The sequence below is a fragment of the Cavia porcellus genome, unplaced genomic scaffold (assembly GCF_034190915.1).
Source record: "Cavia porcellus strain 051 isolate PalLab524CR breed Dunkin Hartley unplaced genomic scaffold, mCavPor4.1 scaffold_9, whole genome shotgun sequence".
NCBI classification, from domain to species: domain Eukaryota; kingdom Metazoa; phylum Chordata; class Mammalia; order Rodentia; family Caviidae; genus Cavia; species Cavia porcellus.
Window position 1 is genome coordinate 18,840,035 of NW_026947492.1, and position 20,173 is coordinate 18,860,207.

The following is a 20,173-nucleotide window of genomic DNA, read 5'->3' on the forward strand; positions in this document are numbered from 1 at the left end:
GAAAATAATTCTGCTCTATTTAGATTTTCTACATAAGCTTTATAGTGTAATTACTCCCCCAACATCAGGACTGGCATATTCCAAATGCTACTTTTTCCCCCAAAGGTTTGGTAACTGAACTCTGTCTGACAAAACCAGTGTTAGGAAGGCCAATGTAATTTAGATCTTATTACTGCTGTGAAATTAAGAGGCAAGGATCATTTGGCATCTGTCCCTCTTACTCTTCTATCTTTAAGTCCCTTTCTTACACACTATCAGTCTTACAGTTTTATGGCCTCTTTCTCTTCTAAGATTGAAAAACAGCATTCATATATATTAACAATTAATTTTTTATTTTGAATTACTATTTTTCTGTTGTAAATAATTCTGTGAAAAAAGTGCCAGTGGGATTTTATCTTCAGCTAGGGAAACACTTTTATACTGCCAATTGTACACATGCTTCCTTGGGGTCCTCAAGCATCTCACTTGGAAAGATGAACATTTACTTAAAAGTGAGGGCTTGGGGCTGGGGATTTAGCTCAGTGGCATAAGCGCCTGCCTTGCAAGCAGGCAGTCACAAGTTCGATCCCCGGTACTGATAAAAAAGAAAAAGACAAAAAAAAACGTGAGGGCTCATGAGACAAATCGCTATTAATATACAAGGGCTGCAGCAGAAACCTCATCAGTACTTCCAGATTATGAAAATCAAAATTAAATACTTAATACAAAAAGAAATAAACAAAAATTACATATATACTTTTTTTTAAACATATATACTTTTAACCACACCACAAAATTTAGATTTGATGGCCAAGAATTTCGTTTTCTATTTGAATACCTTTAGTGTACACATGAGTCATTTCTGCTACTACTGGGATGGGATCCCTTAAGAATCCTGAAGGAAAATGATCATTAATGCAGTCTAGACAACAGTTCTTTTTAGTTGAAGTCGTTTTTGTTTTGAGACTGAAATCTAGGAAAGGACCATTCACAAAGGGCAAGCAAAAAAGGAAAAATATTCGGAATGAAGGAAATAAAAAAGCTTCACTTAGAGCATTCGTCCAAGAGTCAGTACTCTGGCAGGCATCAAAATTAGAAGGTGCAGGGTATTTAGAATTGCAAAAGATTCTACTGAGCCTTCTTGGGTAGCTCAGAACTAGGAATTCCTCAGTCCTCAGGAACCTGGATGGTACTCAAATCATCAAGCACTAGCTGGCTGTTTAAAGGTAAACCAAGGAGGTCCACATTCCCCAAACACACTGGTGATTTGCTTTGTGATGACAGTGAGAACAGTACCAGAAAACATCACTGATGACAAGAAGCATCACATATACCAGGCAGATACACACACACATACACACACGTCTACACACACACACACACACACACACACACACACACACACACAGAGTTCTCATACATATTGGCTCTCTTACCCAATTCCTGATCTGTTGGATAGCCATGGAGATCCTGACTGTGGTTTCCCCAGTCCTCCTGTGAATAGTCCTCCATAGTGCTGCCATCTGACTCCAGCTCCTGGTACAAGCCACTACTGTTAATAAGTACAGGCTGGCAGGGCTGAGCATCCCATCCTCCCTGACCAAACACCTGTTCCAACTGTTCAAATGTGTAACTGCTCTTTCTTTTCCCAACACCATGTTCTTTCACCCGACTGTAACACCTGCGAAGGGTCTAAGACACAAAGTCTTTTGTTATTCCTTTAAAGCTGTACTTCCTCTTCCAGATACGGACCACAGATATTAATTACTATTAGACAGACACAGACAGACAAACATAGACACATTGTTACAGGAATACTAGATTTCAAATTCATTATTATATTAGAAAAATACTAATTTAGCATTTACTCAAACATGTTATAATTCAAACAATTATTTTGCAATTAATTATCCATTAAACAACAAGAAACATTAAAACATTATTGCATGTATCCATACACATATTTTATACCCCCTCCCCCATTTATAAAAAGACTAAGGGGGGAAAAACAAGAAAAACCAGCCAGCCAATAGGATGCACACCTGCCACAGAACAGAGAGAGCTGCTATGGTGCCCAGAATTTGGAAAAAGTGAGAGGAAGAGGACAGAAAGAAGGACTTCCCAAAGAAAAGAACAGCTTCCTTATTGTTGACTAAAAAAGGAATGCAGAATAAAAACATTGCCTAAACAAACTACCTAGTAAAGCACACTATTAATTTACATGGTCTACTGCTTACTAATTCACTGCCTTTGTGGAAGCTACTACAATCTAACACAGAAGTCAAGGCAATAACACAAGTTCCCAATCTCAAACAGCAATGATCAAGAAGCAGTACACTAATCCCTACAAATAGAAAATACCAAAAGACAGTTTACTAGTCTACTAACTCAAACTAAACAACCAACCAAACAAAACCAATCGTCTCTCTTCTAAAGGGAGAAAGATGTAGGAAAATCATTTTCCTGCCACATGCATACAACAAATTATCATAAAGCAAGCCCACAGATAAAACCTAACCAATCTTATTATACTGTACAATCCTTCCAGTTTTCCATGGTCTTTATTTCTAATGCATATTTCTGATTACTAACCCAGCTTCCTGAGTTAATTTACATCTTACAGTATCATGTATATTTTGGACGATAAAAAAAAGTTTTAGCTTCTACATTTGGTCACATTCAGATTTTATTCCACCTCTGCCTCCTTTCATTCCTTCTAATCTCCTTTCAATGTTACTGGGTTTCACTCAGCATTTTGAGAGATGAGACCCTTTTCCAAATACTGTCTAACTCAATGACATACACCCAGTTTACCTTCGACTTAATTTATAGGCATTAGTATGACTGTATGTTTTCCTAAAGCTGAGATTACTTCCGTAAGTCAATGTATTATTTACTAAAACTACTCTCAACACTCTTCATAGCTCTTTGGGAAAGTTCACTATCTTTAAATCACAGATAACCTACAAGACACTCTACCCCTGGGGACCAGAAGTCAAGACAGGCAATGTAACAAGAACATGATGTATCGGGGTCTCCTCAGGCATAAACAGAGTAAGAAAGCGTCACCTGCCTTAGAGCTAACCAGTCTGCCTCTAGCCCAAGAACCTGACCAATTGTCTCTTTCCTGATACTTCTTGTTACCCTGAATGACATTCAGAAATGCGAACCCCCAAAATACTGTTTTTTAAAAAAGTGCTTCTTCTTTCTTTTCATAAGGGACAGCCATATCCACATTAACTTCTCAGGGGAATCCAGACACGTGAACTTACATGTGTCTTACAATGGAAGAGACAAATGCCGCAGCATCTCATCCACTGTCTACAAGCTCCCCTTTCCCAGCACCCTCTGCCCTCCTTGCAGGGACTGGAATTTGAATTGCAAACGTCTCCTGCCAATTTATTTTTATCTCATAATGTCTAGTTTCTGACTCTAAGAACACCCCAACCACGCTTTTCAGCTCCATCAAGGTCCATAAATGGAGAGTCCCAACCCTGTCCCTTTTCCCCTTCCAGGCCATAAATGGAGATGGAAACCATGCCACTGTTCACTTCCCTGGGCTGCCCGGAGAAAAGCTTTAGCCACAAAGGAGCCAAATCCAGTCACTCAGCCCTGTCACTAGGAGCTAAATTCGCAAGTCAAGAAACAAAACCAATGTTCCTGTGAAGACAGGTGTGACATTTATTAGGATATGAAATAGGCACCAATTTTTAAGCAAAGCCACCAATTTTTGATAATAAATGTGGTGGGAAACAGAAAAGACTCACTCTCTTGGAAACCATCAAATTGAGCTTAAAATTTCACTTGGTTTATATAATTTTAAATAATGAAACTAGCAATATTTAATGACTATAGATATGAAGAATCAGGTGATACATTTTATATTTCACCATAAGAGGCTAACAGATCTTGGCATCTCTTGTACACTTTTGTAAAGTATTTTTATAGTGCAATATGCTGATATGTAAAATAACTATGTAGTGTCTGAAGAAAAGATAACTACTAAATCCATATTAATCTGATGTGTTATAATAATGTTTAACAGATTTTCAAATTGATTTTAACTCTCTCAAGATATAAATATATATATAAGTAGTAATTTTTGGATTCAGTAAAGACCACAAAGCTAAGCTGGTATGTTAAACATACCACATCAACTTAAAAAAGAATTTAAACATCACTGCAACTATAAAGAAACACTAAGATTAAACTTGAGAGAGCTCAAAAATAGATAAAAAGGATGCATGGTCATTCAATTCTTATCACCCACAGTAAATCAGAAAAGGTTTCACATTCTACACTCAATAGCCAAGGCACATAACTAAAAGAATAGGTATCTGTATCAGCTGTCTTAAATAAACCAACTTAAAAACCTCCTCTAAGTCTGAGATTACAATGCTCCAGGCTCTTGGAAAAACAAAGTGTCACCATCCACTCCACACAGCTATAAAATCCAATACAACCTCAATTCTGCTTTCTCAGAGGGCCACGTCCTACTCAACACAAAACCTTCATTTACCTCCCTTATCTTACAACTTTATAGTAACTTAAGCTCTAATTGCTTTCACAAAGGTCTTGGGGAAGATAGAGAGCATGCTTAAAATTATCAAAGACCACACTGTGCACAATTAAAAGCTGGTAACATTCATTATCAGACATTGTTTGAATCAACTGACACTATGTTTGTGTCTCCTCCCTGGAGGAAAAGCTGTGCGGTAAGGAGGAGGGAACTAAGTGAAGGGAGGTTCATCAGAGAGTTCAGCCTAAGGAGTCCATGGGCATCTGACTGGAAGAAACGCCAGGTGATTGTTTCCTAAAAATCCCACCATTCCAAGTGCTTAACAACAAGGAGAGAGAGAGAACCAGAAGAAAGATTTGGAAGATGCCCCCATTACCAAAGCAGGGAGAAAAATAAGATGGCTGACAAATGACAATTCATAGGACAGCATGAAAAGTTTTGTCAAAGCTTAAGATAAAAGGAAATGAGAATAAAAAGATGACATTCATTGCGGATGAATGTACGGGGAGTCTGTGGGGAGGGGACAGGTGAACAAAGGCAGGAGTCCAGGTTGGCAGGATTGGGGTGTAACGGCAGCAATGCAGAGAAAGACCCAGGGTTACAGTACACGTAACATTAAATACAGTGCACAGAGCAGCTGTCTTGCCAAAGTAAGCAAATCCAGTACTGGGCTGTATAAGCAGAGGAATCACATGTAAGCTATGAAGGTGGCTCTTCCTCTCTAGTCAGCATCGGTGAGGCCACAGCTGGAGCACAGCATTCAGTTCTGGGCATCGAACCAGCTACAAGAGAGGGAAATTGTAGAGTTCAGAAAAGGGCAAATAAAATAATGAAAGGCTTGGAAAACAAGATCTATAAGGAGGGCCAGTGGCTTCAGCAAAGCCCTTCCTCACATTATTAAGCTACGTCTGGGGTGAGACCACGGTTTCTTTCCCTTAGTCTCCCCTACTCCCTCCTTCAACTTTCAGGAAACGGGAAGAATTAAGTTCTTCCCTGGTATTGCCAAGTAACAAGCAAACTAAGTAAGTTATCAAAGCACAGATCAACCAGTTCTATTACTGGCTCAATAATTTTCTCAAAGTTTCCCCCATTTCACACAATCATAAAATAATAATCATGACAAAACCACTGTTCTAACTGACAACATAAGTGAGGAGCACAGAGCATCTCATGGGGAGGAGCAGACAGTGCATACAGCTATAGACAGGTGTCTAGCAAACACTGACGTGGCCAGTCTGTAATGTCAGGTGAAAAATAAAGTCAGTCTGCGGGGAGGACAGCTGGGTTATAACAGCAAGAAAACGTTATAAGGGGAAAAAAAGCAATCAAACAGTTTTCAAATCTAGTTATCAAATTGGCCACGCTAGAAATGGATTTCATACTTATCTTAGTCCTCTGCCAACTACACATGATAAATCTACAATTTCTGTAACCCAAATGATTAAATAAAGCAATTTATTTGTAAGCAAGCCTTAAGAAAAAAATCACATGTCCTCTATGGGCAAATTATACAAAGGGTTAATCTCCAATGCCTCATTTTCTTATAAATGTGTGAAAAAACAGTATTTTAGACTAAGGCGATGGGTATCTTGGAGCAACAAAAGTCTTTGCAAGATGAATCATTTTTCTTACACCACTGCAGATGTTCTTTACTTGCTCTTAGTTAACAGAGGCAACAAATCAAAACACCATGTTTAATATTTTTAAGACTCAACATTTCGTTAATTAGCTGTACTGTGAGCATAAAAATAGGAACAAAAAAGCCTTAAACACAGAAATAATAAACATTTCTGCACAGAGAAGGGAGATGCTAAGAATCCAGCATAAATTCCTACACAGAACTTGACACAGTTGTCACCAATGACTAGAAAGGTACCACGTGGGGCTGTCAGAACTTTCACTGCCCATTTATTAGGTCTCAGGTCCACTAAATGTGGCCAACTAGCCTGCCAGGTGCCGTGAGTCAGTGGTGGTGAAGCCATGGCATGCATGCCACAGCGGGCTGTTTGTTACCACTGAAAGCGCTAAGAGGCTCTCTGTCACTGCACTAAATCCTTTAAAATTAACTAAATGAAAACCTCCAACAAAACGAAACCAAAAAGAAAAGCACAGCAATTTTATTTCACACTCCGATTCTTAGTACTATAGAACAAGTTTCAGCAAGTTCAAAAAACAAACTTTCCACTATTAAATCTTTTCCTTTTTATCTCTAGCACAGAGGTTCTTAATCTTTTTAGGCACAAATCCTCTCCCCAGAAAAACATACACATACACCAACTGTTCAGTGAGCCTATACATGAAGCTCAGCTTTAAAATCTCTATAGTGTCAGCTTTTCTTTCATAAAAATTTTAACATGCATTAGCCAGAAACCCTAAAGCAAGGTAGTTTAATTTGTAACTTGTAGACAGGTATTCTACAAACTGACACGACCAGTTTAAATACAATTAACCAATATATGCTCAGTATCCTGCTCATTTAACAAAGCACATGAGTTTCCCTTAGGAAGTAAACTGAGTCAAACCCACCTTCTCTTCCTTTCCTTTCCTTTCTGTTAGCTCTCCCTCCCCGTAATACTTGACATACATCAACTGTTTCTTTTTTCATTAGCATATATTTGCGACACATGATGACTGCATTTGTTTGGGGAACTGGCGCATATATCTTTTCTTTTTAAAGAAAAGGATACTCTCACTACACTGCCCAGACTGGCCCCAAACTCCTGACCTCAAGATCTCCCTGCTTCAGTCTGTCAAATAACCAAAGCTACAGGTTCCCACCATGTTCAGCACCATGATCACCATGCTCAGCACTGCCATTTCTTGAAGGAATAATTTCTATCAGTAATAGCATATGAAGACCCACCTTTACTCTTCAAACCAAGGCAGTATTTCTCATCTTCTGGGCAAGAAATTTTTTTCTAAAGCATTAATTAAGCAATATTAAAATTATTTTGTTATGCTATCTGTTCTAATTGTATCCCACAGTACTTGATCATCATTTGATTGACGTATCAATATAGATGCTAGATAAATTACTTAAGGTATTAACAACAAAATCCATACATCCATCCAGAAACAAGTACAGGAAAGTAACTCTTCAGTACCTTCCTGAGCAGTCCCTCAAGGAAGCTCTGACATCCTCCCAATCCAACACCACCCAATGACTGAAGGTCACCAACACTAGGTAACGTCTACACTCATTCAAATCTTCACCCAAAGGAATCACTGCTTCTTCCATTACTCCCCCGAAACTGTATGTATCATGCTCACTGAAGTCTTAACTAGTAAGAAGAATGTACCTCAATCTTTGTCCTTAATTTATTTGACTTCCCTGGTAGCTCCTGATACTCACCATCCTCTGTTCGAATCACTACACTTGCCAAATGTCACTGTTCAGTTTCCTATACAACATACTGACCTATAGGAGGTAGGTGGGACTTCAAGGTTCCAGTTGTAAACCAGGGTCCAGCAAAATTTTGCGTGGGAAAAAAAAAACCTTAAAGAGTATCTAGATCAGTCTATGATTTAACACATAAGAAACCAAGGCCCAAAGATGATTATTCTTTCAAAAGGAATTTGGTATATGAAAATGAATAAATGCCACTCAAATGTTGATGTTGTCTTAAGAAAACCATTTTATTAGACCGTGAACTCCACAAAAGAGAGGTTTTATGCTTGTCTCTATTCCCTTTTGCCTAGAAGGATAATTCCTTAAATAGTTAAGAAGTAAATGAATTAAGCTACTTTTAAACTAGCAAATCACTAGCAAGAGATTTTTTTTTCAGCAAAGAAATTTAGGAGACTCATTGTTTAACAAGAGCATATTGTATTTATAAAATCAATAAATTCAAAGTTTATAGAGTTACTAGAATCCTTTTTAAAAAGCAAAAAAGGGTATAACACATAGATACGAATATAACTAGTAAAACTAATTTATTAACAAAGGAGGACTCACTACAGAGGCTGTTTTAAAAATATCTATGTATTCTTGTTTTGGCTTTCTTTGGGGAAGGGGCTCAGTTACCTGCCAAAGGGAGCTCTGCAATTATTTCTAAACTTTGTTATTTCTTATGCCTTACAAATAAAATAGATATTCAAGAATATAAAGTATTTTTATCAAAGATAGAAAAGGGAAAAATGCAATTATTTCTTGGATTTTAGTAGGGTCAGAGGAATGACCACCAAAAACAGAGATCTGACCTCTCAAAGTTTAGCCTCTGTCTACATTTGTACTTCATTCTGAACCTGGCTATGAGACACTCTCACTGTGTTTGGAACTGCTCTGGACTGTCTTCAAGAAGAAGATTCTTGCATAAAGCATATGATTCAGGAAATTTGGTTCTCAAAGTCTATCAAGTCCTAAATTCTCTAGGTTTCTTTAAAAAAAAAACCTTCAAGGAGGACAATACTAATTGTCAGTGACACTATTCACTGCTTTGATGTAGTCTTTTTTTTTTTTTTTTTTTAAATTGGTACCAGGGATCGAACTCACCACGACCATGTGCTTGAAAGGCAGGCACTTATGCCGCTGAGCTAAATCCCCAGCCCAACTATTCACTGCTTATGGAACAACAATTCATGTAAACTCTACGCTTTCCATACTTCACGTAGACATCCACACAATTATTTCAGATTATCAACAAGGTAAAACTCATACCTAGTATGTTTCTATGTAGGGGCTTGAGATTCAAGAATCTTCTAGCCATAGGATCCTAAATGCTTCTCTACAAAACAAGTCAAAAAGTTATGGTGAACACATTCTAGATATAAAACACAGGTAGTTAGTCATCAAAGACAGGCAAGCAACACTATTTGCCCACTCACTTGAAAGAGATAAAAACTCCACTGGGTTGGAGGTTATTTTTATATCACCTACATCACCAAGGAAGGTGCCACGTGAGCATCTTTTTCAGTCTTTTCCTGTATATGTCACACTTGGGGGCAACAACTCCACATGCCATTTAGGTAACTAAAAATGTTATTATTAGCATATGAAACCTAAAAAACACATTTAAGAGCACTAATATTCCTGGTCTAGCAAGAGAGAACTATTCCTCTTTAAAGGTCCCCCATACGGCTTGTATTATGAACTAATTACTCTACAAAAACTACACCTAAATATTAAAAACTGCAAAGACACATACAATTTTTAAAAAATATCTTTAAAACACTGTATTGAATCCTACATACAAAGAATGCTTTCTATTACTAGACCAACATTTAAGAAGAAAACTAACCAGACCAGGAGTTTTGCCTCTGAAATTGCAAGCTACTGTATTTCTTTTATATGCCACGTGACTATCTCAGTTTTGAATTTTTACCAAAAACTGCTGTGATAACCTAAAATATGAATTTTTCATTAGTAAATTATATATGTGTGTGTATATATATATATATATATATATATATATATATATCTCAAAAGGTAGGGGGTTCCAACAAAACATAAAAATATATCAGAAAAATAAAAATATTTTAACACCAAATTTATTGAGACATCATGAGATTAATACAAGTTACTCTTAGTCTCTACAATTACAAGAGGTTCTCAAAGTAGTGGTTATTAACTTTCAGACATTTATTAGTGTATGTACCTACTTTTACTTTTCGTCAGTGAGAGCAAGAAAGAAAGCATATCTATATCTATAGATATCTCAGACATTCAAATAAATTCATCTAAAAACTAAGGTTATTAGAAATCCTCCATCAAGACATCTGGGTACCAAAATTAGACCACATTAAGGTTCTTTTGGATTTACACAATATAACCACAGGCCATAAATACATGAAAAGAACACATTCTCATATACTGATACATGTTTATGAAAAAATTGAAAATATGTAAGTTTTAAGTCTATTTTAAGCATCTGTCCTTGGGCAACCTGAATTTATTTAGACTCTCATAAACACTATTTATGAAGTTTATTTAACAGAATTTTTATGTTTGCTTCTCAGTTTTATGAAGCTTGCTAAGAGAAGAGACCACTCACTGGTAGTAGTAGAAGATGCTATCCCTTCTATAAAGAAAACCAAACATTTCCCTTGTGTGGCTTAATGTGCCATGTAACAAAAGTCACACATGACTAGCATTTCCTAAGCACCTACTGTGTGCTGAGATTTAAGCAGATAATTTTATCATTCCGCCTGCTCACAATGTTAACACATTCCAGCAACACCCGAGGTGGGGACTGTACGCAGGTTTACTGTGCAAGCACTAAGGAAATCCAGAGAGAGACGAGGCAGAGCTGGACAAAGAAAGAACCTGAAGACAGACACAACTGTAAGAGCCTAATTCCAAAGTGAGGCATGAAGCATGGAATTGGGGTGACTCTTCAGAGCTGCCTTCAACTGACGTAAGAAGGGTGGACCTTTGTGTTTCACCCTGACCAGTCCATTGGATTTTGGTTGCCACTAGAGGGAGGACCTCATCTGGGATAAGGCAGCTTCCTTGAGCAAAGGAAAATTTTTAAAAGAAAGGTAAGAGCTTAAACAAGGTCACTTCTCAGTAAATTCACCTTAGCTTTCAAAACAAGAACTTACTATACCTCTCCTCAGAAGATGCTGAAAATTACAGAAAGTCAAGGATTTTGCCATTGTTGCTGGATACTTCATAATTTGTTTAAATAATCAGCAGAAGTAGCCGTATTTACCTGGATTACTTCTATACATCCTGCATTCTCTGATTTAATGCTTACTGTATCTTGAGCTTTCTCAATACAGAGAAATTTTTTTTTTTTTTGTCTTTTTCCTTTGTATCGGTACCGGGGATTAAACTCACGACTGCCTGCTTGCAAGGCAGACGCTTATGCCGCTGAGCTAAATCCCCAGCCCCAGGATACCATTTTTTGTACGCAATTATGCACCACTGAACTGCTGGGACAGTTCTGAGAAAAGCATTATTAGGCAATTCTGTCATTGTGCAAAAACCTTACTGTGCTTACACAAACCTGACTAATACAGATCATTTTACAGGCCTCCTGATGCAATCAAGAGACAGTAACTAGTAGGTATAGGAGGCTGCTGTCTGTATAAGACCACGTACTGTTTACAGTACATTTAAGTATTAAGTGTAAATGCTAAGTAATGAGAAAAGTATTACAAATACATAAACCAGTGACATGGTTGTCTATTATCCGGTATTAGGTACAGTCCATATGTGTAGATTCTGTGTTTTCTGCAACTGGCCACAGAGTAGGTTTACACCAGCTTGACCACAAACGTAAGTAATGTTTTGCTGTAAGACACCAGACACCAGAATGCCATGATTAGGTGATAGGAAATTTTGTTAAATTTTACAGGACTCCCTTCATATACACGCTCCACTACTGACCAAAATGTCCTTATACAGAGCATGACTTGAATATATTACAAAACTGTCTGTCTGTCTCCTCCCCATACTGTATCTCTAAGATGTTAAGTACGCGGGCCATTTACTCACTAGGCTAGCGATGGAGAACCTTTTAGCACTTTTAATGATACAAAAAAGTTCACTACCACTGCATTAGACAAATGATGTAGGCTTAAGGTAATGGGCATATCCCTCAGCCTCCCTTGGTAAGCCATGAACTTACCTGGTCTTACTGTCAAAAGGTAATTCTTCTTTGTAAATGTTTTTCTTGCTAGAATTCAAACTCCCATCACAAGGACTTGGTAGTCCAACAAATATCATCACTTATACAAAGTCTTGAACAAATTGGTGAATTTTCTACAATAAAGACTTTACTTTGTGTGTTTTAGACTCTCCCTTAAATTTTGAATCAACGTTTCTCCTTGTGTCTATAAGCTTAGAAAATAATTCTCTACAAGAATTTTAAAACTCTATTTTTGATGCTAAATATATACACACAAAGAAATATATATATATACACATATAAACATTATACACATAATAGCATTCATCTAAGTGCTACTATTTATATGATTTTGGTATTGTATGACACTCACTGCCAAAAGCCTTATTTCAGCTGTCAAAATTCAATAAATGTGAACTGGTGACTCACAAGGAGGCTACCTCTGAGGTTTTGAAGTGAGACTTTGATGCCCAGTTACCACCTCCAAGGTCTGTGATATTAGACAAATTAATATCTGTGTTTTAATTTCTCCATCCGAAGGAGAGCTAACAACAATACTCCATCATGAATTTGTTGTAAGCATTAAATGAGAAAGCAAATCAAAGCATTTAACAGTTGGCCTAACTGCTTGCACTTAGTAAACTTACTCCAAAAATGATACAGTCCCATGATATGAAGACCAGAGAGCCTTATGAAACAAAGGTTAGTAAGCACTGAAAAGCAGAAGCAGCGTGGTAACCCAAGGCACACGGTGGGAATAACACGTAGGGATAACATCCTCAGGAGAATCTTACTGCGTCATTGCACATCACAGACATTTAGGAAAGGCAAGTGGCAGTTAATCCATATCATCCAAAGTATTTAAGTAACTTAATTTTTGATTTTTCATTTTATTAGTAAACCTTTAAAAATCTGTTTTTGCATGACAACACATGAGTTGTACAGATAAAAGGACTTTATACCTAGATGTATGGTTGCAAATATTAAATAACATTGTTTTAAATAAAATATCATTATATAAACATATTTTGCCCATATTTCGTCTTTTTGAGACAGGGTCTCGCTATACAGTTCAGGCTGGCCTGAGCTCACTTTGTAGCCCAAGTTGGTCTCAAGTTCCTAACAATCCTCCCACATCAGCCTCCTGAGCGGTAGGCTCACAGGCCTGCATCAACATGCCTGGTCATAATCAAGTTTTGGAAATAACTAGCTATATCATTATATATTTTTTAAACTTTACTCAGTTCCTCTTTTGCAAATAAAAGCCAATCAGCACAAACATGATGCCTCGTTAACATTTAAACCCATAGAGAAAAGGACTGTCTACCCGCCCAGAGAATTAGGCTTCATTCATCCAGGCCACCTATTTACAAGAAGCAGGAGGCAAGCAAAACTCAGCACGAAAACAAGTAAGAGGCACAAATGACCAGAAGTTTTCTTGGAGTTTGACAGAACAAAAAGCATGTAGAGCTCTCAGTCTTTTGGAGCACGGAAGTGTACTGAAATTAAAATTGGATCCATGACTATGACTTCTTGAAAAATATCAAAACATTTTATGGATATGCTATAACAAAAGTAAAATTTCCCCTGTATTTTTCCTCTTAATTTAGTAGTATGGCTATATTATGTACATACAATATAAGGAAAAAAGTAAGCATTTTATGCTGTTCTAAAATTGGCACAACTCTAATGTCTCAAAATCCAACTATCAGGCTTACTTCCTCATTTTCCTAATTTATACACCAGATAAAAAAATTACTCATTTGGGTCAAGACTGCCTTTGGGACCCTGCATAGTACCTGAGTCAAGAGGAGGTGTTCATAAACTAATGACTGAATGAAGAGTAACAGGGTAGCACTCTGCTGCTTAGTAACTGGAACCTCAGTGACAGCCGGATATACACAATACAGAAGAATAATACCAAGCTATATGAATTGTTCAAAAAGCTAAAGTAATTTTTCTGAGACAGGGTCTTTGTGATTCAGGCTCACTTTGAACTCATTATGTAGCCACGGTGTCCTCAAACTTGCAGAAATCCTACCTCAGTCTCCCACATACTGGGTGCTAGGTTTACAGGTTACATGCCACCATGCCTGGCAAACTTCTATTTCTTAGACATAAAGCAAGCAACAGCACTTGAACTTCTAAGGCCAGTAAGACTTTATCAAAGGATATATTTGAAGAGTTTTTGTCTTCATTGTGTTAACTATCCTGAATTACAAGTTTTAAATATCATTTCTTTTCAGTACCGGGGTTAAGCCCCGGTAACCCAGGGCCTTTGCACTAAGCTACAACCCCAACACTTTCTATACTTTATATTTTTGCAACAAGGCCTTGATAGGTAGCTAAATTGTTGAGGTGGGCTCAAACTTGTGATCTTTCTGCCTCAACCTCTAGGAGTACTGGGATTATAGAGGTTTGTACCCCCAACCTAGCTCTCAATAAATCTTTGATGAGTGGATGAACAATTGAGTGGATAAAAAAACCTTGAGAGTGTATAAGCAGTTAACGTACAAAACATAAGGTTGAGGTACTTTTTGACCTATCATATTCTTTTTAAATCACACAGCAGATTTATCTATTACAGAAAAGTCAGTTCCAAAGTTTTTTTTTTTAAAAAAAGTAGTTTTGGGTGGGTATGAACTTTTGTTCGTTTTATTAATATCAACTGTAAACATAATTATCCAGATAAATGAAGTATCTGAAGACAGCAAAAAGGCAACACTATTTAGTACGATGAGATCCCAATTGTTGATTCTTTGAGGTACTTCCCGTGCAGTTTGTGTTCTGTTCATGAACTCTTTGCCTACCCCTATGTCTTCAAGATTTCTACCTACCTTGTCTTCCAGTTTTAATATTTAGATCTCTGGTCCATTTCAACTTTAACTTAGTACATGGTGATACACATGGGTCTAGTATTAGTCTTTGGCACGTGGAAAGCCAATTTTTCCAGGACCATTTACTAAAGAGGCTATCTTTCTTCCAGGGTGTATGTTTGGCCACTTTGTGAAAGGTAAGATGGCTGAATGTCTTTGCTCTTGTGTCTACATCCTCTGGTGTGTTCCACTGATCATCAGGTCTGCTTCTTTTTTATTCTAGTACCACGCTGATTTATCACTGTAGCTTTGTAGTATAATTTCAAGTCTGGGATTATGATACATCTTGCCTTATCTTTGTTGCCTAGGATTGCCTTTGCTGTTCTAGGCCTCTTCTGTTTCCAAATGAATTTTAGGAATGTTTTCTCTAGATCTGTAAGGCATGCTAATGATATTTTGATCAGAACTGTATTAAATCTGTGTTAACAGTTTTCAGAGCATGGACATTTTCACAAGGTTGGTTCTTCCAATCCAAGAGCAAAGAGTATCTTTCCACTTTATGATATCCTCTTCAATTTCCCTTTTTAGAGTACTATAGTTTTCAATATATAGATCTTCTACATCCTTTGTTAGACTGATTCCTAAGTATTTCATTTTTTTTGGATGTTGCTGTGAAAGGTATTATTTCCACAATTTCTCTCTCAATGAGTTTGTTGTTTGTATAAGAATAATACTGATTTTTGAGTGCTGACTTGGTATCCACCTATACTACTGAATTTGCTTATTAACTCTAGTTGTCTTATGGTGGCGTTTTTTGGAGTCTTCTAAGTGGACTACGTAGAGACAGTAAATAGTTGCTTTAAGGGGTTATTGTCTGCATAAGACTACATACTCTTTACAGTTGGTCGGAGTACAGGCTGGTAAAACCACTGTGGAAATCAGTGTGAAGATTCCTCAAAACTAGGATTGGAGTTTTTTCATTCAATTCAATTCCCTGGAGTTCCCATTCAACTCAGATATTCTCCTTCTGGATATTTTCCAAGAAGAACTGAAAACATCATGCCACAGGGATATATATGGACCCATGTTTATAGCAGCACAATTTATAATAGGTAAATCTAGGAAACAACCTAAATGCCCATCAACTGAGGAATGGATAAAAAAGATGTGGTATTTTTATACAACGGAATATTATTCAGCTATAAGGAAAGATACACTTGAGGCTTTTTTAAGTAAATGGCTGCAATTTGAGACCATCCTCATAAGTAAAATAAATCAGATTTGCATGTGGAAATACAGTATTGTCTCCCTAGTATAAATAAAAAACTGAAAGAGTAAACAAGATCCAAAATGTACAACAAACATTCTAAAAATGAAAGAAAAAGAATGTGCTCAAAAGGAAAGAACAACAGGGACAGGGGAAAGGAGAAAAGAAGGGAAAAGACTGTATAGAAGTATACATATATATGTGTGCATGCATATAAATATCTAAGATAGATAACTACAGTACTAATCTCTGTAAATTCATCAAAAAGAACAGTTTGTGCATTCATTGTTTGATCATTTTTTATGCCTGAATCTTGTGATCTGAACTACTTCTAAGATAATATGCAATATATTAACTAGTACTAATTTCCTACTATGTTGTTTTGAGATTCTTTCTCTTTTTATCTTTGTTTTTAATATTAAAAGTAAGAGAAAGATAGATAATAAACATTATAAATAAGTAAGTGCAACATTGTAACTTTCAAACATCCAGGCTACTATAACAAAGTCATCTCACACAGGCTGAGATGTCTGAGATGCAATTGCAAAACGTCTAAGTAAACAACTTCTCTATTGCCTCAATTTATATGCAATGAAGTAATATTTGGTAACTCAAAATATTTATGAGTACAGTCAAGAACACACATACAAGACAACTTGCTGGCTCCTATTCCTGCCTGAACATAGTTTGTATTTTTCTAAGGAGTAACAATATATTCTACTAAAAAAAGAATAACGATTTGATTAATGCCAAGAAAAAAAGTATTTCCACTGGCTTTCAAGGACTACCTCAAGGACTGTTATACAGATTTAATTTAAATATGTCTTTCCCCAAATGAAGACATCTTTCAATTATGTATTTAGAAGGATAGGAGTCAACAGATTATAAACCCCAGACAAATTGTAACACAGGCATCTGAGGCAAACAATTATGAATTCATCATAAACACTAGATGAAATTTCTGCACTGGTAATGAGGAAGCAGACTACAGCACAGTGCATGAGCCTAACAGAAACAAAATGAAAAGGTGTCTAATTTACTCCAGTCCCAACAATCAAATGTTTGAAGTATAAGCACTTTACAATACTCCTGTGTTTATGAAATTCAGAAAGTTTCCAGCCCATTTTATTTCACTTGTAAACATTACAGATATAACTTTCCATGGGAGGAAAAACTGCTATTCTACGTTAGCATAATAATAAGAAAGATAAAAAAAACAGAATGACAGTACAGGGTAAAAATATAATCTTTAACATTTGAACTTTTATTGCTCTGATAATGTTAAGACAGAAAAATAATGCTACAATAATCACTTCTGAGGGCTGCTGAGCAGACCAGAGCCTAAGAGTCTGCAGAAAACATAACAAAGCCAACCCAGACAGGATTGTTCATACAGTGATCTACATATACTTCACTGGGTTCTAAGAAACGAATCCTAAAAAACGTAAGCTAGGAAGACACTGTGCAGCTTGGCATTCATTATTGCAAGGAACCCTGTGAGAGTTGGTAAAGGAGATAGCAAATTACATCATAGAACCTAACAAATCCTGTAGATGAGAATGTCCAGATTCTTCAGGGAGCTGATGTTTGTATGTATGGAAAGTCCTCTTCCCTCCAGCTACATAGCCACTGCCTGCACACTTCTTCTAGCCCAACGCAACACACCTCCACTCTTGGTGTTTCTAGTTTGACTCTTTCCACTCTGCACATTACAGCCAGTGACTGCTCTAAAATTTAAGCCTAATCTTATTACTATTGGCTTAAAAATCCCTTGATGAAGCCGGGCGTGGTGGCTCATGCCTGTAATCTCAGCACTCGGGAGGCTGAGGCAGGAGGATCATTGCTTTGCGAGTTGAGACCAGCTTGGGCTACAAAATGAGCTCAAGGCCAGCCTGAACTGCATAGCGAGACCCTGTCTCAAAAAAAAAAAAATTCCCTTGATGACTACAGCAAATTCCAAAACTCCTCACTTCCACCTGACCTTCTGTTTATGTCTCCAGTCTCATTGCTTCTTACAGCCAGCCTCCTTTGCCTTTTACTGTCAAACCCTAGGCTCTGGCTATTCGGGACCAAAAGAATAAGGCAGTTCAGGAGTACCTTGGACATAAGCTATTACAAACAAATGCTGTTTCTGGAGTTTTGGTATCCTATGTCTAAAAGACCACAATGATTATAAAAATATCTTGATCACACTTTAGTATCTTCTAGTCCTCTTATCAACTGTAGTTTATGGTCAATTAGAGGGTTGCAAAATCAATTCTAGGTAATGTGAGTTGAGACCCCCTCCACGAACTCCCAGTGGGAAATGAAGTGGCAGTGCATAGGGGAACAAGAACCATGCTGGTGACAAGTCCTCAGCACAGCAGTGGGTAGCTGGGGAGAGGGCTGAAGAAGGTCTGAGGGTCACATGAAGAAAACCAGCTCTGGAGAGGGAGACAGGCTGAGCTATGAACACAGGGTATCCTGGAGTGACAAGAAGGTGTCCTGACCCCACCAGGTGTTGGCCTACATCAACAGGTCTGTGTCAGGCAACCCTGGAGTATCCCTGGTCTACTCCATGCCCTCTCGGAATGTGTCCCTGAGGCTGCAGGGCCTCCAGGAAAAAGACTCTGGCTCCTACAGCTGCTCTGTGAATGTGCAAGACAGGGGCCATGACAGCAAAACTATGGAACTCAGCGTGCTGGGTGAGTGAGAAGTGCACACTGCCAGGCCCGCCCCGCCCCGCCCACCCCACAGGAGTTCAGCAGGTCTCTCTCCCCAGGGGCAAGGCTGGGGGCAGGACAGCCAGTGACACAGGAGGTGTCTGGGGATCTCCCAGGTATGTATTTTAACTGTCATCCCTTCCCCAGTGCCTCCAGCAACTCCATCCTGCAGTCTCCTGGGTGTACCCTGGGTGGGGGCCTATGTAACCCTGAGCTGCCAGTCCCCAAGGAGCGACCCTTTGGCTCACTACCAGTGGGAGCAGCTGTCCCCAGTGGCCCAGGTTTTCTTTGCACTGGTTTTAGGTGAGGGCATTTCTGGAAACACTGAGACTGTGGCTGGAGAAGGGGTGAGTCAGTGGCATCACAGGCCTGTGCTGGAGGGGGAGGTGTTGCTGGAAAGGCGGGGGAGGAGGAAGAGGAGGGACAGGGAGGTGGCTGACAGGTGCAAGCACTGGCACAGGCTCTTGTTATTAAAGGGGTTGGGGAGCTGGGCCGCCTGCGTTCAAATAGAATACTATATTGCATGTTATCAGCTATAGTGCCATAATGAGGTTAAATAATATTTATAAAGCACTTAGAAAAGTATATGGCACACAATAAATGTGACATAAAATGAGCTCTCTCTTTTTCCAGTACTGGGGATTGAACTAGCAGCAATCCTTTACACTGAGCTAGATCTCTAGTCCTTTATTTTGGAACACGGTCTTGCTAAATTACTAAGTTGCCCAGACTGGTCTTGAACTTTAAGTCCTCCTGTCTTAGACTCCTAGAGTGCTGGAATTATAGGTGTGTGTCACCATGCCTGGAGATTTCAGTTTACATATATATTATTAAAATACTAGGTCTCAGGTGAACATGCACCTTTGTGAGTTGTAGTCTTAAAAAGGTGCACTGCTTTGTTTCTTCTTTCCAGTATATAAATTAAGGAATGAAAACTGTATTGGATATTTGCACAACTGCAGCTCAACAGTACAAAAAAAGTTAGCAAAACATTACCTAGAATTGATGCATCCGTATATTGTCATCCCAAAACTACCAGCTTCACTTTTTCACATGAATCTTTATGAAATCTCCACACTATCATTTGTAGCTTCTAACTCACCATTTGCCATGCATTATAGTAAATTGTTGGTCGCTGAAAAGGCAGGATTTTTTTTTTTCTTTTGAGACAGGGTCTCACTATGCAATTCAGGCTGCATAGCCCAAGCTAACCTTTAAGTTGGGGTGATCCTTCTGCCTCAGCCTCCTGAGTGCAGGGATTTCAGTCATGTGCTCAGTAAGGTATGACTTTTTAAACAACTGATCACTAAGAATTTCTG

General features: G+C 38.0%; 1 protein-coding gene across 8 annotated transcripts in view; it reads right to left on the reverse strand.

Annotated features, from left to right (window-relative positions):
• Nucleotides 1–20,173, reverse strand: part of Msantd2 (Myb/SANT DNA binding domain containing 2) — a 34,578-nt gene that overhangs the window by 6,064 nt on the left and 8,341 nt on the right. For 2 of the 8 annotated variants that reach the window (XR_010049711.1, XM_063255993.1), the window contains 2 exons: nt 5,191–5,280; nt 1,416–1,515 (listed from right to left, as the gene is read on the reverse strand). Coding sequence is in view for 5 of the 8 variants with exons in the window: in XM_063255993.1 (XP_063112063.1) it covers nt 1,416–1,491 (76 nt within the window). In the remaining 3 variants the exon portion in view is untranslated. Of the gene's footprint in view, nt 1–1,415; nt 1,672–5,165; nt 5,281–20,173 lie in introns of those variants that run through there. The other 6 variants (XR_010049709.1, XM_063255992.1, XR_010049710.1 and 3 more) reach the window with 5 other exon arrangements.